At 40.3% G+C, this 13,580-nt stretch overlaps 1 protein-coding gene and 1 long non-coding RNA gene across 2 annotated transcripts in view; both read right to left on the bottom strand.

Annotated features, from left to right (window-relative positions):
• Positions 1-1,265: 1,265 nt before the first annotated feature.
• Positions 1,266-3,580, bottom strand: LOC126628065 (uncharacterized). The gene is made up of 3 exons (XR_007625242.1): positions 3,016-3,580; positions 2,121-2,180; positions 1,266-1,402 (listed from the first exon to the last, which is right to left on the bottom strand). It is a non-coding gene; the product is annotated as an uncharacterized LOC126628065 (long non-coding RNA).
• Positions 3,581-9,499: 5,919 nt separating this feature from the next.
• Positions 9,500-13,580, bottom strand: part of LOC126630057 (aspartic proteinase CDR1-like) — a 39,554-nt gene continuing 35,473 nt past the window's right edge. The window contains exon 3 of the mRNA XM_050300225.1: positions 9,500-9,611. Within this exon, the coding sequence (XP_050156182.1) occupies positions 9,556-9,611 (56 nt within the window). The 3' untranslated portion in view covers positions 9,500-9,555. The remainder of the gene's footprint in view (positions 9,612-13,580) is intronic.

The following is a 13,580-nucleotide window of genomic DNA, read 5'->3' on the forward strand; positions in this document are numbered from 1 at the left end:
CAAAATGGCATACTAAAACTGAAATTAACAACATTTACAAGGTGGTGGCATCTCAGTCACAAATATACAACTGTACAACAAAGCTAACGCATGTATGCTCCCAAAAGAAAGTCGCAAAGAAATATAAGGAAAGGTACAAGGGTAACCTAATCGCTCCAATCGATGAACTTTGACTGCTACCCCCAATCCTTGTATCTACTCAGACCTATGTCCTACACAATCGCCCATACATTGCGAGAATAGTGCACTGGGCAAAACAACAACCCGGATAAGCTGTGAAGCTCATGCGAGTGATAATAATCTGACGTATGTGATAATCATAAAACTAGTCCACCGATCATAGTTTATTAATGACAAATATAAATCAATTCTTTATAAAAACATAATCAAAATAAAAAATAAACCACTGAAAATCTCAAAGGAGTCACACAGGCATCCATTGGCCTTTCTAAATCAACCACAAAGGCTGTCTCGCCCCAATCCCGACTTATGTCCAAGATCGACACGTGACGTCCTCAAGTAACCATAAACCCAACAGATCCCGCCTTCGGGATATGTATGAAGCATAACTCAAGAATCGAATCGCATACTAATTTTTCGCATACTAATTTTTCGTATACTTTATGGCTGCATCTAACCTCATCGTTAGACTACCTACGTAACCTTAACAGGGATCAAGCCATTCGTAGTTCACCATTCATCAAACTCTAAAACTTTTCGTAAAATACTTCTAGCAGAACTCATAAAGTCCCACATTACACATCAACCTTACGCCAAACAACAAATATCACCTTATCATGCATGCCGGTATGCCATTCTCACACAAATGCTTTCCAATTTATCCATTATATAAATCACTATGTTTCACATAATACCGCAATTCATAGTATGTAACATATCAAAGAACAAACGAAGCACAATATTATTCTCAAATCGCAATGATGAACTAATCTAATCATAATAATATCAATCATACCCAACGTCATACCACGATCACGTCAATCAATCAATTCCATAAATCAAAGACGCTCGATATTAATATCTAAATACATTAATCAATCAATGAAATAACATATAACTTCCCGAATGTAATTAAGGAACTCTATGTAATTCCCTACTTGGATTTTAAGTAATAAACATGGTAATTCTAATTTATCTTCACAAGGTCTATGTCACGCCCCGGACCCGGGGTCGGTAGTAAAAACTTGAACCCGAATCCGAAACGCGAACTAAAAACTAAATAATTAAAGTAAAACTGAAACGGGTTGGAAAATAAAATTCTTCTTATTTAAAATAATTCAATAATTCTTTACAAGGCTAAAATAAAGAAATACAAAATTCCATCCTCACACTTAATCCGATCTCATCCCGTCTACCCTCTTAGATTGTTTAGTTCGTAAACCTGCATATCAATAGAGGGGTGAGCTTTAACAGCTCAGTAGGGACATAACCTTATTACAGTACATTGACAATATTAAATTAAGTGTCATAAAATCATGTAATCAAGTACCAAATCATTATCATCAACAATGCATGAGTGCGATACAATACTCTTCATCTCTACCCGTTAATTCATGTAATAAAACACGCGGACCTGCACGTCCCATACCGTGCATTTTACCTCTGCAGTGGTGGTTCGAATGTTTTAATATACAAATTAACCCCATGTAACTCAATCATCCCAATTTCCCCTTTTGTTAGTCATCTTGCTCAAACTCTTCGTCGCCAGTCCCGAATTACCCTTAAATAATCTGTGCACTGTGGGCTCACCTGAGACCTGGTACCTGCTAAGAATTTGGCTCAACTACACAAAAGATTCTTTCCAACTACCCTCATTTCCAGTTCCTTTCTCAACACTGAACTTCCAACTATTCTCATACATGAGTAATGCACAAATAATCTCATTTCATCGTTCACATGTACCACAACATATTCTCAGCGAATAGCATTTCACCAATAATTCCATAACCAATAACAAGTAAACACGCAAGAGCAGTATTTGTCCAATTAATAAACCATATCACATTAATCAACCAACAAGATCAATAACAATAATAATATAATGCTTCACAAAATTTAATAAAGCCAATCTCCGTAAAGGTCTGCCGTATTTCCCCTACCTGGATTCCAAAGCATTGCTCCGAGATATTAACACAAGAAACCACAACTGTGATAAGCTCCTATTCACAAGTATAAGAAAATCACTATATGCAAGACAAGAACTTTAATCCCAGTCAAAGCACTTGAGATTACTAACTTAACAACACCTATTTCAAATGCCCTTTTGGTTGATCTAAAATAATAACATGGTCATAACAGAACGTTTGAATGAGTACAACTTGCAGAACAAGGGACATGTGAAATACAAATATAAATATGCATGCTGTCTTTTTGGTGTATAAGCTGGGAACATAACTTTAGCCAATAATTAAATAAAGTCTTTCATATGATTAATGAATAAGTATATTAAACCACATATATAAGAAAATTACCAAATGCATGACATGAACTCTAATCCTAATTAATGTATTTAAGTTTATCGATTCCGCAATACTAATTCACAAGTTATTATATGTTGATCAACTCCAAACACATGCTTTACTTGATACAGTTGAAACTATACCTATGAATATATGCAGATAGTTCCATGCTGAGAAAGCTAGCTTGGTTTACTCAGACTTGTGCAAAGTTATATGCATGAATACCAGCATATACATATATAGTTTCTCTCAAACCAATAAGAAAGATATATGTTCGAATTAATATGCCTAAGCCCTCTTTTATATAACAACCTCTAATAAAGGTAAGAGATCATATTTAGCATGTGATAAATATGTATAGGTTCAGTCCTATCACTTTTGTGTAGGTAAGATGATCTCCAATTGTAAAGTCTGATAGCCAAACGTCTATGCAGATATACATACATATATAATACAACCAACATAGATGAAACACGACTGAGTTCTACAATATATAGAGCTATGGAAAGACTAAAGAAAATATGAGAATCATTACCCATATTTATCCTGCTACAGATTTGACACCGCCGATTAAGAAGCACCTCAGCTTCTGGTTTCTTACTCCCTTCTCTTTCTTTCTCTCTCTCTCTCTCTCTCTCTCTCTCTCTCTCTCTCTCTCTCTCTCTCTCTCTCTCTATATATATATATATATATAAATATATACACGCACAGCATATGTATGTGTATATACACACACACACACACACACATGTAAACACTATATGAGCTCCAGAGCATGCAGTGCATGCTAGCTTGAGTTCGAAAACAATGGAGTTGATCTCCTATTTATAGGTTACTAAACGGAAACCACAAAGCCCCTTATTGGTTGAAGTTGGCGGCTGACCACAGCTGTTAAGCTAGCTGTAGGCACTGAGGAGAAAGAAGATAGCAACTAATTCAGGTGAGTACACGTGGTCTTAAGTCATAGACCGCCAGAAGAGATGGCAATCTCATTCAAAATATTTGTGTTGGCTTCTAAGTGGCCAGGTGGGTCAGTCAAAACAAACTAATTATATATACATACGTATATGTACATATGTATACACATTAAATACGAGATCTTACAGTCTATTGTTGGTAATTCCCATTCACTCGAATCTAGGGTTCAAGTCTAACTTATGGAAATGAGCAAGAGTAGGGATTCCGGACCACTCAACGGAATCTAAACTAAATTATGATCGCCTATCGATATGTACCAAGTACAACTAATCATCATCACCTCTAAAATGCGTATGGTCCTCCATCGCAGATATACTAAGCAGAACCATAGGCATAATCTCTTCGTGTAGGCAGTGATCACCCATCGCGGATATACCAAGCATGATCACCCCTGAATACATATGGTCCCCCATCGCGGATATACCAAGCAGAACCATATGCATAATTTAATAACATAGGCAGTGATCACCTATCGCGGATATACCAAGCATGATCATCCCTAACAGTCCCTCATCGCGGATATACCAAGCAGGACTATATTCTGTAGCTCTAGGTAGTGATTACCCATCGCGGATATACCAAGCATGATCACTCCCAGAATGCGTATGGTCCCCTATCACGGATATACCAAGCAGGACCATCTAAGTACCACTGCTACCTAGTGCAATCAGTTTAGCACACCATCTACCCATACCTCAACCCCTATGAGTTACAACCAAGGTATAAAATATCGATGATATCGGAAATATCAGGATATTATCGATATCGATAAAAAATGAATAAAAACCACAAAAATTATAAGAAAAACTTGGAAAATTTTATTGAAACTTTGCAAGATGTTTATTTAGTCATTTATCTATTAGTTTATCACAAAAAATTGGAAGGAAATGCATTGCATGATGGATTTAACTTATTTAAGTTGATTATATAGCAAGCTGGCAAACATTGTGAGTGTAGAAAATATGTAGTAATTAATGAAAGAAGTTTAAACACACCATAATCATTTATATATAATGAATTAGTACAATATTTTACACTTTATACAATGCATGGTAAGATACATGAGTGACTTAGTACCACATAGAGTTCCTATGAGGTTCAAAATTTTCACTATCGTCATCATCTCTATGTGTAGAGTAAGTGTATTGTGAAGAGTAGTTATCAAATGATAAATCCCCAAAATAGTTTTGCATGTAATTGTTAACATGCCACCCATATGGATCCGAGATTGCTTGACGTTGTCTATAAGCAAAATCATTTGAAGATTGAGTCTCAGATTCTTTCCATGAGTCGCTCGATTCCATCCCAACAGGAATGAGATATGAAGGGTAGGGAAATGGTTGGTTATGAGTATAACAATAGTTACTACTTCCCAATCCAACAGAGTCCAAAGTTATAGATAACGAGTCATCTTCTTGACTTGACAAAATCCCTTTGCCTCTTTCTCTACGAGTATAGTCCTTCTTTATGGCACCAATTCCTGGTCCTGCCCATCTATTGCCATGGTCCTCATCCTGTGTTGCATGCGTGAAGTTTGCCTCACCAGTAAAGGGGCTCATAAATCCGGGAGGTGGTCCAACATAGTTTCCATATCCACCCCTACCTCCAGCTTCACTATATCCTTCACCACTACCTCCAGCTCCACCTCCGGTGGTAGGTGAGTCTCCTGATCTTGTAGTAAAGCTATCATTAGTATCAGCATGATCTTGTGGTTGTGTAGGATTGGAAGAAGGTGGAATTCCAGTGTTTCTTGGTCTTGGGCGTAAAAGTTCTTCCAAAGAGTCAGTGCTGCTAGATCCCACATCATCCTCTAATAATCTTTCTACATTTATCTTTGAAAGAATATCACCTGAGGCACATGGTTTTGAATCTTGATGCATGAAACCACCATTAATTTTGTCTTGTAAAAAATTGTACAATTTCTAAAAGCTGTAAAAGTTGAATTATTTAGGTGTTTTTTTTTCTCACACCGTCACACACCACCGACACACACACACACCACTGACACACACACACACACACGCACACACAGAGATCACACACGCCACCACACACGCACAACACACGCATACACAGACGTCAGTCGTCTCTGGATCATTCTCTCTTCTCCCTCTCCTTTCTCCCACAAACACACACACAGAGATCTCACAGATCTGTCGAAGTCTCGATCCTTCTCTCTTCTCAATTCTCTCACACACACGCACAGAGACCTCAGTCTCTCGATCCTTCTCCCACATGGCCTTCTCTTCCTCCCTCGCCTTCCTCCTCGTCCGCGTCTTCCGCCTCGTCGACGCCGTCTCCATCTCCCGTGACCTCTACCCCCATCGGCGTCCTCTACGCCCTTCGTAGTACTCCGTCAACAGCATCATCATCACCATCTAATCCTCGTCTCTCTCTTCCTTTCTCTCGGTGCAGCTAGGACTGTGGAACCTAGGAACTCTCCGGCGAGTTCTCTTGATCCTTCTTCGGTTAGGTAAGCCCTCAATTCATCTTGCATGTTGTGTGATGTGGTTGAGAATCGAGATATACTAAGTTTTATCTAGTTTTTTTAACAAGGTTTTAGAAGGAGATCGACCTGGGGGAAGGCACACCCAGCTCCGGCAAGGCCGTGAGGGTCGAGGAACTTTCCGAACACCTCCGACCGTTTCACGGCAAACGGAAGTTATAAAAACATTCCTCTCATCTTGTATTTCATTTTTATACTTAGATCGGAGTCTAAGGTGCTCTTTTACAGTCGGCCGGAGCTGTAGAAGCTCCGACGTTCTTCTCCGATTCGCACCAGCTCAAAATTTCACGATATTATTGGTTATATCATGATATTATCGATAATATTGATAATATCGCGATATTTTAACGAAAAATCATTGGATAAGTGTTAAAATATCCCTCTCTCACAAAACCGATATTATCGGCGACATATCGCCGATAATATCCGCATTTCAGACCTTGGTTACAACGTAGTTACCTACACCATTAACTTCTCATGGCCACCAACAAATATGTCACACAAGTAAGTTCTACAACATACTTCTAATAAAAATCTAGGCTCACATTATCATAATAATAGTTATACACATCATTCACTTTGCTAAAAAGATAATTAAACACACATATATCACAACCATCATCAGTACACAAGCTAACTCATGTTTAATAGACATAGGTCTATGGCTAAATATATAAAAATCACATTTAAATAGAAATCACACTTATAAAACCAATTCATATTCACAACGGATACTAATATAAGAATTTAAAGTAATAACCCTATCCCATATATTCAAGTCACTCTCTAACCAATGTAGGCCCACTAGACTTCACTTAGTCTTCCGTAGTACTAATTTTAGTATCTAGAACGTTTTGAGGCATGTTGACCAAAAGTCAACTCTCGGTCAACGGTAGGGTCCATAACTCTACGTAATTTGATCTGGAAGATCCGCACATCGGATTTTGAATCCGTAACTTCCTAAGGTCCACATTATGCTTCTAAGACAACATACTAAATTTTGGTGACGATCCAACGGTCGGATCGTCGATTCATTTAATGTCCAAGTGACGGTCTTTATCGAAACTATAGTCATACGACGAGATTTTGTCAATCGAACGTCACATATGGATTCAAGGTATCCAAATTAGTCTAGGAAGGGCAGGTGGGGTCTCGGTCCACGCGCTGCCACACATGGCGGCCTGCCGCCCCATCTCGCCGGAAAATTCAACTAACTCCAAAAATTACCAAAATTTACAAAAATGTAGATCTCAGTGAGTAGAGAAAACTTTATACTTATGGCCAAATCTAATTTTTTTCGGGAAAAGCCTCAATTTCACTCAAACCTGCCGGAAACCCTAGAATAGGTGTTCTTCGATTCTCCTTCCTCGATGTTCCAATGCCCTTACCACTGGTTGGGTCTTGTTTCTGGGACCAAGGGAAGTTGATTAAGGGTGGTGGTTACTGTTGAAACTCACCAGATCGACGAATTGCCTCTAAAACCTGTCGGTGTCACCATGCCTAAATACCACGAATTTACCCCAATTTTCGTCCACTCTTGGGTGAAAATGAAGGAGAAGAAGTATGGTGGTGATTGCAGGTGAATGTGGGGTGAATTTCGCCTGAAGGTAAATATAATATTTGCTAAGTATTATTAGGTTACAAAAATTATTTAGAAGACATTTCTGTCAAAGCATTTATGTCAATTTCACGGTTACTCGCAAGGAATTTAAATTAATTTGGCCAATTCCTTGATGATGAGAATCATCATTCCTGTAGCAGTGTTATTGAGAGAAGGACTGATGAATTCCTTGCTAATTTATTGGGTGCTAAGTATTATTGGATCGAGAACATGGTTTGTGTTAGTTTTACATACATAAAATAAATGGGTAAATGGTTACCCATTTATAACCGAGGTTAATACCCATAACCGCCCATTTAAATTTTGCGGGTAAACGGTTATACCCATAACTGGTTATTTATTTAAACGGTTACCCATAACCGTAACCGTTTAATTTAAATAGGCGGGTAACCGCGGTTACCCATAACCAATGGATATTTGCCCATCCCTAATCATCATCGTCCAACACTAGCAATTTTCATCCAAAGTGGTGTTGGCCCGTTGGGTCCTTTATGGGCCACTTGTGCACTTCTAGCCAACTTATGATTTGAAGTAAGCCTATTGAACTTGGGCCATGTGGACTGGCAACTTCCGAGGAGGAAATGTTGAATCTTTTGGATCTATGTTTAATTAGTGCTCGTTTAGAAGTGGTTTTAAAATAATACTAGCGATAGTATTACCCCTGCACACCGCGTGTTTCCTGCAAGAACTACATATTTGGTGCTTCTTCTCAAAACCACTTTTTGAAACCCAAACTGAATTTCACCAAAAATGTTTTCGGTCATTTTAAAAGCACCTCCAACTGGCCCTTATGTTTTAGGGATGAAGTATTAGCTTTAGACTCTATTTAGTAACTCAACTTTATATATTATACTCATTTGTAATTAACCACAATTGTAGCGATCAATTATGTGATTACATTAAACTGGCCTCTAATGATTATCAATGCACATCCTATAACATTTTTTGTTCCTTTCTTTTCTCTGTCATTCACCTTACTTCGTAACCTTAAATTAATCTGATGGTAGATTCATCAATATCTTTATATATCCATGTTACATCCTAACAAAATAATAATCTCAATTACAAATAAAAGAAAAAAGGGTTTACACGTGAAACCCTTCCACCTTCTTCCCTTACCCTTCTCTCTTTGTCTCTGTCTTTCTCTCTCTCCGCTTCATCCTCTTTCTCCCTCCCCTTCCCTTCATGTTAGCAGCAGTGCAAATGGAATCTGTGTTTACAATGAGAGTTTATTTAGAAATTATTAATTGCAGATTTTATAGAAGAAATATTTGAAATAGAACTTGTAGCCCATGATGATCTAAGGAAAGCACATAACCTTCAATTCGTTTCTAAAAATGAGCATCTAGATGGTGAAGAGTTTGAAAAAAATGATGGAAGAACGATACATGAGTGGTGTTTGCCCCCTAAATTCGCCATGGGCCTCGCGAGCATGCCAAGAATTTACTCAAACAAGAAACTGGTGGGTGCGGGCGTGCCATTACTAGATGCTGCTAGTAGACGGTGTTTGTACCATACTTGACCAATCCCGAAACTACTGAGCGCCAGTCAACGTTATACCGTCAAGGACCCAGAAGAGTTTCCCTCCAACCAGGAGGCCAATCACAGTGCGACACGTGTCGACATCAGAAGCCAATCATAGCGCGACACGTGTCAACATCAGAAGCCAATCACAACACGACACGTGTCAATGTCAGAATGAAACTAGAAACTCTCTTCTATAAATAGAGATCATTCTCTCACAATATTTCATGATGTCATTTGTATTAAATCATTCACTAGTACTCACTAAATGAGAGCTTGAACCTATGTACATGTGTAAACCCTTCACAATTAATGAGAACTCCTTTACTCCGTGAACGTAGCCAATCTAGGTGAACCACGTACATCTTGTGTTTGCTTTCCTGTCCCTATCCATTTACTTACTTATCCACACTAGTGACCGGAGCAATCTAGCGAAGGTCACAAACTTAACACTTTCTGTTGTACCAAAGTCCTCGCTGATTTTGTGCATCAACATTTGGCGCTGTCTGTGGGAACGACACTTATTCCCACTCTCTTCAGCTTTGTTAAGCTGGTTTCCACCATTTGTACACTCTCTTTTGACCAGGCATCCCTTTCCAACATGGGGAGCGAAGGAAGCCACAACACGCAGAATGACACCCCTCTTGCACTTGGTGCGAGGCAATGAAAGAAGGAAGGAAAGAGGGTTGCTTTTCAAGCTAAAGTCGATGAGCTAGAAGCTCAGAACAACAAAATAGCAATGAAGAATGAAGTTCTCCAGGAGTAGTATGAGAAGCTCTTTGAGATGCTCCACGAAACTAGGCGTACTCAAACACGCGAGCTCGTTTCCCCTGTGGACATCAACCATCATCTGGGTGCCCCCCAACACGGAGGGTTGCCTTCCTTCGACATGGGTATCCCTAATGAGAAGCGAGCTAATCATCAAAACATTGATCAACATGAGACTTCTCTCAACCCAGCTGTTTTGACCCGAAGTAGGAGAAGTGGAGGAAGACACCTCCTTACAGAAGGAGTGGAAGGATCGAAAGCCGTCTTTCGCGACTGTCGAGATTTCCTAAAGCAACGTCGAGACAATCCCATCCATGTAAGCTCGAAGATCAATGACCCAAGGGTCTCTGAAAGACTCGGTCCCCTCTCATGTCCTAAGCCGGCTACCAATTTGGGGAAGGGGTAACAAGTCCTAGAGAAACACGAAGGTATAGGGGACTCAGAGATGTTCCGACAGACATACCTTAGAAGTCAGTACGGCGAGTCCAGGGAAAAATCACATGCTCTTGATCAAACCTTCATACTTCCAAGATGAGATGGAGATTTACGAAAGAAAGTTCCAGTGGTACATGACTCCACTCAGGACCCTCTTGTCCTACAACTTCTTTAGGAAGTAAACAAGTTGAAGGCCAAACGACAAGCTGAGATACCTGATTGGAACCAACCTAGGCTTGGCCCTCTTACAAGGAGGATCCACGACACCCCTTCCAAGCAAAGACAAAGCAAAAGCTTGGCTTGTAACTCTATACTGGAAATGAGGACCCGATTGAACACATTAACCTTTTTGAGTCTACCATGGCATACCAGATGCATACCGACGAAGAGCGATGTCTTCTCTTCCCCTCTACCCTCTCTGGTGGAGCTCTAAACTGGTATTGCCGTCTTCCACCTGAGACGGTAGACTTATTTGAGGAATTGAGGAAACTGTTTATTTCTCAACACATTTTCAAGACCGATCGCTTACCCTCTGCGGATGACTTGTACACTATTCACTAGAAGCCAGACGAGTCATTACGTATGTATACTGGTCGCTTCAGCCATAAGTATTCCCGTTATGCCAAGGCAGACGACAAGACTGCCTTCAAAGCCTTCACGGCAGGCTACGTGACTATTTCTTCAAGTACATGATCAATGCCAACACTTGGAAGACTTACTCTGAGGTGATGGCACATGCTTACAACCATGCCTCCATTGAGGCAATGACATATTAAGGGAAACCCCCAACAGCCACCCCTTCTCTATCCATTTACATACTTATCCACACTAGTGACCGGAGCAATCTAGCGAAGGTCACAAACTTAACATTTTCTGTTGTACCAAAGTCCTCACCGATTTTGTGCATCAATAGATAGCTTTCCTCTTCCTCTCATAGATAGACTTATAGACTTTACGGCAGGGTGTGAACTCCTGAGCTTCATGGATGCTTACTCAACATACAACCAAATCCTCATGAACCCTCCGGACCAAGAACACACAGCCTTCACTACTGACAGGGGACTATATTGCTATAAAGTCCTGCCCTTCGACCTACAGAATGGAGGAGCGACTTATCAGAGACTGGTTAATTTAATGTTCGCCGAACATATTAGGAAGAGCATTGAAGTTTACGTTGATGATATGTTAGTCAAGAGCAAACATGCTGACTAACACATCACCAACCTATCTGAAACTTTCACCATTTTGAAGAGGTATCGAATGAGGTTGAACCCCAACAAATGTGCATTCGGCGTAGGCTCTGGCAAATTCTTAGGCTTCATGATAAGCCAACAAGGCATTGAGGCTAATCCCGAGAAAATCAAGGCAATCCTCGATATGAAGGAACCGGTAACTTCAAAAGACATCCAGAGCCTTACTAGCAAGGTGGCAACCTTAACTAGGTTCATCTATAAGGCCACAAACAAATGTGCTCCTATCTTAAAAGCACTTAAGGGAAGTAAGAAGTACATTACATGGACTGATGAATGTGATAAGGCATTCAAGAACCTTAAAGACTACATGAGTAAAGCCGATTTGCTCCCCAAACTTGAGGTTGGTGGCACCCTTATTATCTATATGTCGGTATCGGCTTCAGCAGTAAGTTCCGTTCTCATTCGAAATGATAGTAATGTCGAACGACATGTTTACTACGCTAGCAAGGCCTTACAAGTTGCGGAGACACGATACTCCAACATTGAGAAATTGGCTCTAGCATTGGTCATGTCTGCTCGAAAACTTCGCCCTTACTTCCAAGCACACTCCATCATCGTGCTTACTAATCATCATCTTCGACAGATACTCCAAAGTCCTGACACTTATGGGCGAATGATTAAATGGGCGATAGCATTGGGTGAGTTTGACATCTCCTACCAACCAAAGCCAGCTGAGAAGGGCCAAGCAGTAGCAGACTTCATCGCCGACTTCACATATCCTGTTGACATTATTTCTACACCTAAAGAAGTGGTTTCATTACCATCGGAAGCTTATAGAATATAACCAACAGCCCCAGCAAGGAGTCTATATGTTGATGGCTCGTCCAACTAACAGGGTTATGGAGTAGGACTAGTCCTTACAACCCCTGACAAAGTGGCGATGGAGTGTGTTCTTCATTTCAAATTCAAGGTGTCAAACAATGAGGCCGAATATGAAGCCCTCCTAGCAGGCTTACGTTTGGCTAAACACCTTGGAGTTGAACGAATTGATATCTTCAGTGACTCCTAATTGGTGGTTAACCAGGTCACCAACAATTTTGACGCTAATGATAGCTCTATGGCAGCATATCTGGCATAAACACAATTGTTGCTCAAGCACTTCCACTACCAGATCAGCTAAATTCCTCGAGTAGCAAACAGTCATGCAGATGCTTTGGCTCACCTCGCCTCAGCGGTGGAAGACAAGATTGGGAGAAAAATTCAAGTCGAATTGTTGGCAGCACCAAGCACTATGGCTGTGGAAGTGTGCAACTTACAACAGAGGGATAGTTGGATTACCCCGATTTATAGATTCCTTGCTCATGGCACCCTTCCAAATGACAAAGTCTAAGCTAAGCAGATTTGATACAAGGCTACCTGTTACTTGATCATTAATGACCAACTCTACAAGCGGGGTTTTAACCTACCATACCTAAGATGCCTTATGCCTGTAGAGGCAGAAACTGTCTTTCGGGAAATACATGAAGGAGTTTGCGGAGATCATGCTGGATCTCGATCCTTAACACATAAGGCTTTTCGTCAAGGATATTACTAGCCAACACTCCACCAAGATGTCATCAGAATATCCCGCTCACGTGATAAGTGTCAACGCTACGCAACTATTACTCACTCCCCTCCCGAGCCACTCACTCCTATGATCAGCCCTTGGCCCTTGGCCCAATGGGGACTTGATTTGATCAGCCCAATGCCTGCAGGGAAGGCAAGGTCCGCTATGCAATCGTTGCAGTTGATTACTTCACAAAGTGGGTCGAAGTAGAACCCTTGGCAACCATTATTGAGGCAAAAATAAAAGACTTTATATGGAAGAACATCCTTTGCAGATTCGACATTCCCAATGGGATAGTCATTGACAACGGGTGACAGTTCGACAACAATAAGTTCAGGATATTCTGCTATAAGTTCAACATCAACTTATGTTTTGCCTCCCCAGCTCATCCCTAGTCTAATGGACAAGTTGAAGCCATCAACAAAATAATCAAGCGAACTTTGAAAACCAGCATGGACAAGGCTAAAGG

Source organism: Malus sylvestris, chromosome 7 (genome assembly GCF_916048215.2).
Source record: "Malus sylvestris chromosome 7, drMalSylv7.2, whole genome shotgun sequence".
In the NCBI taxonomy this organism is placed as follows: Eukaryota; Viridiplantae; Streptophyta; class Magnoliopsida; order Rosales; family Rosaceae; genus Malus; species Malus sylvestris.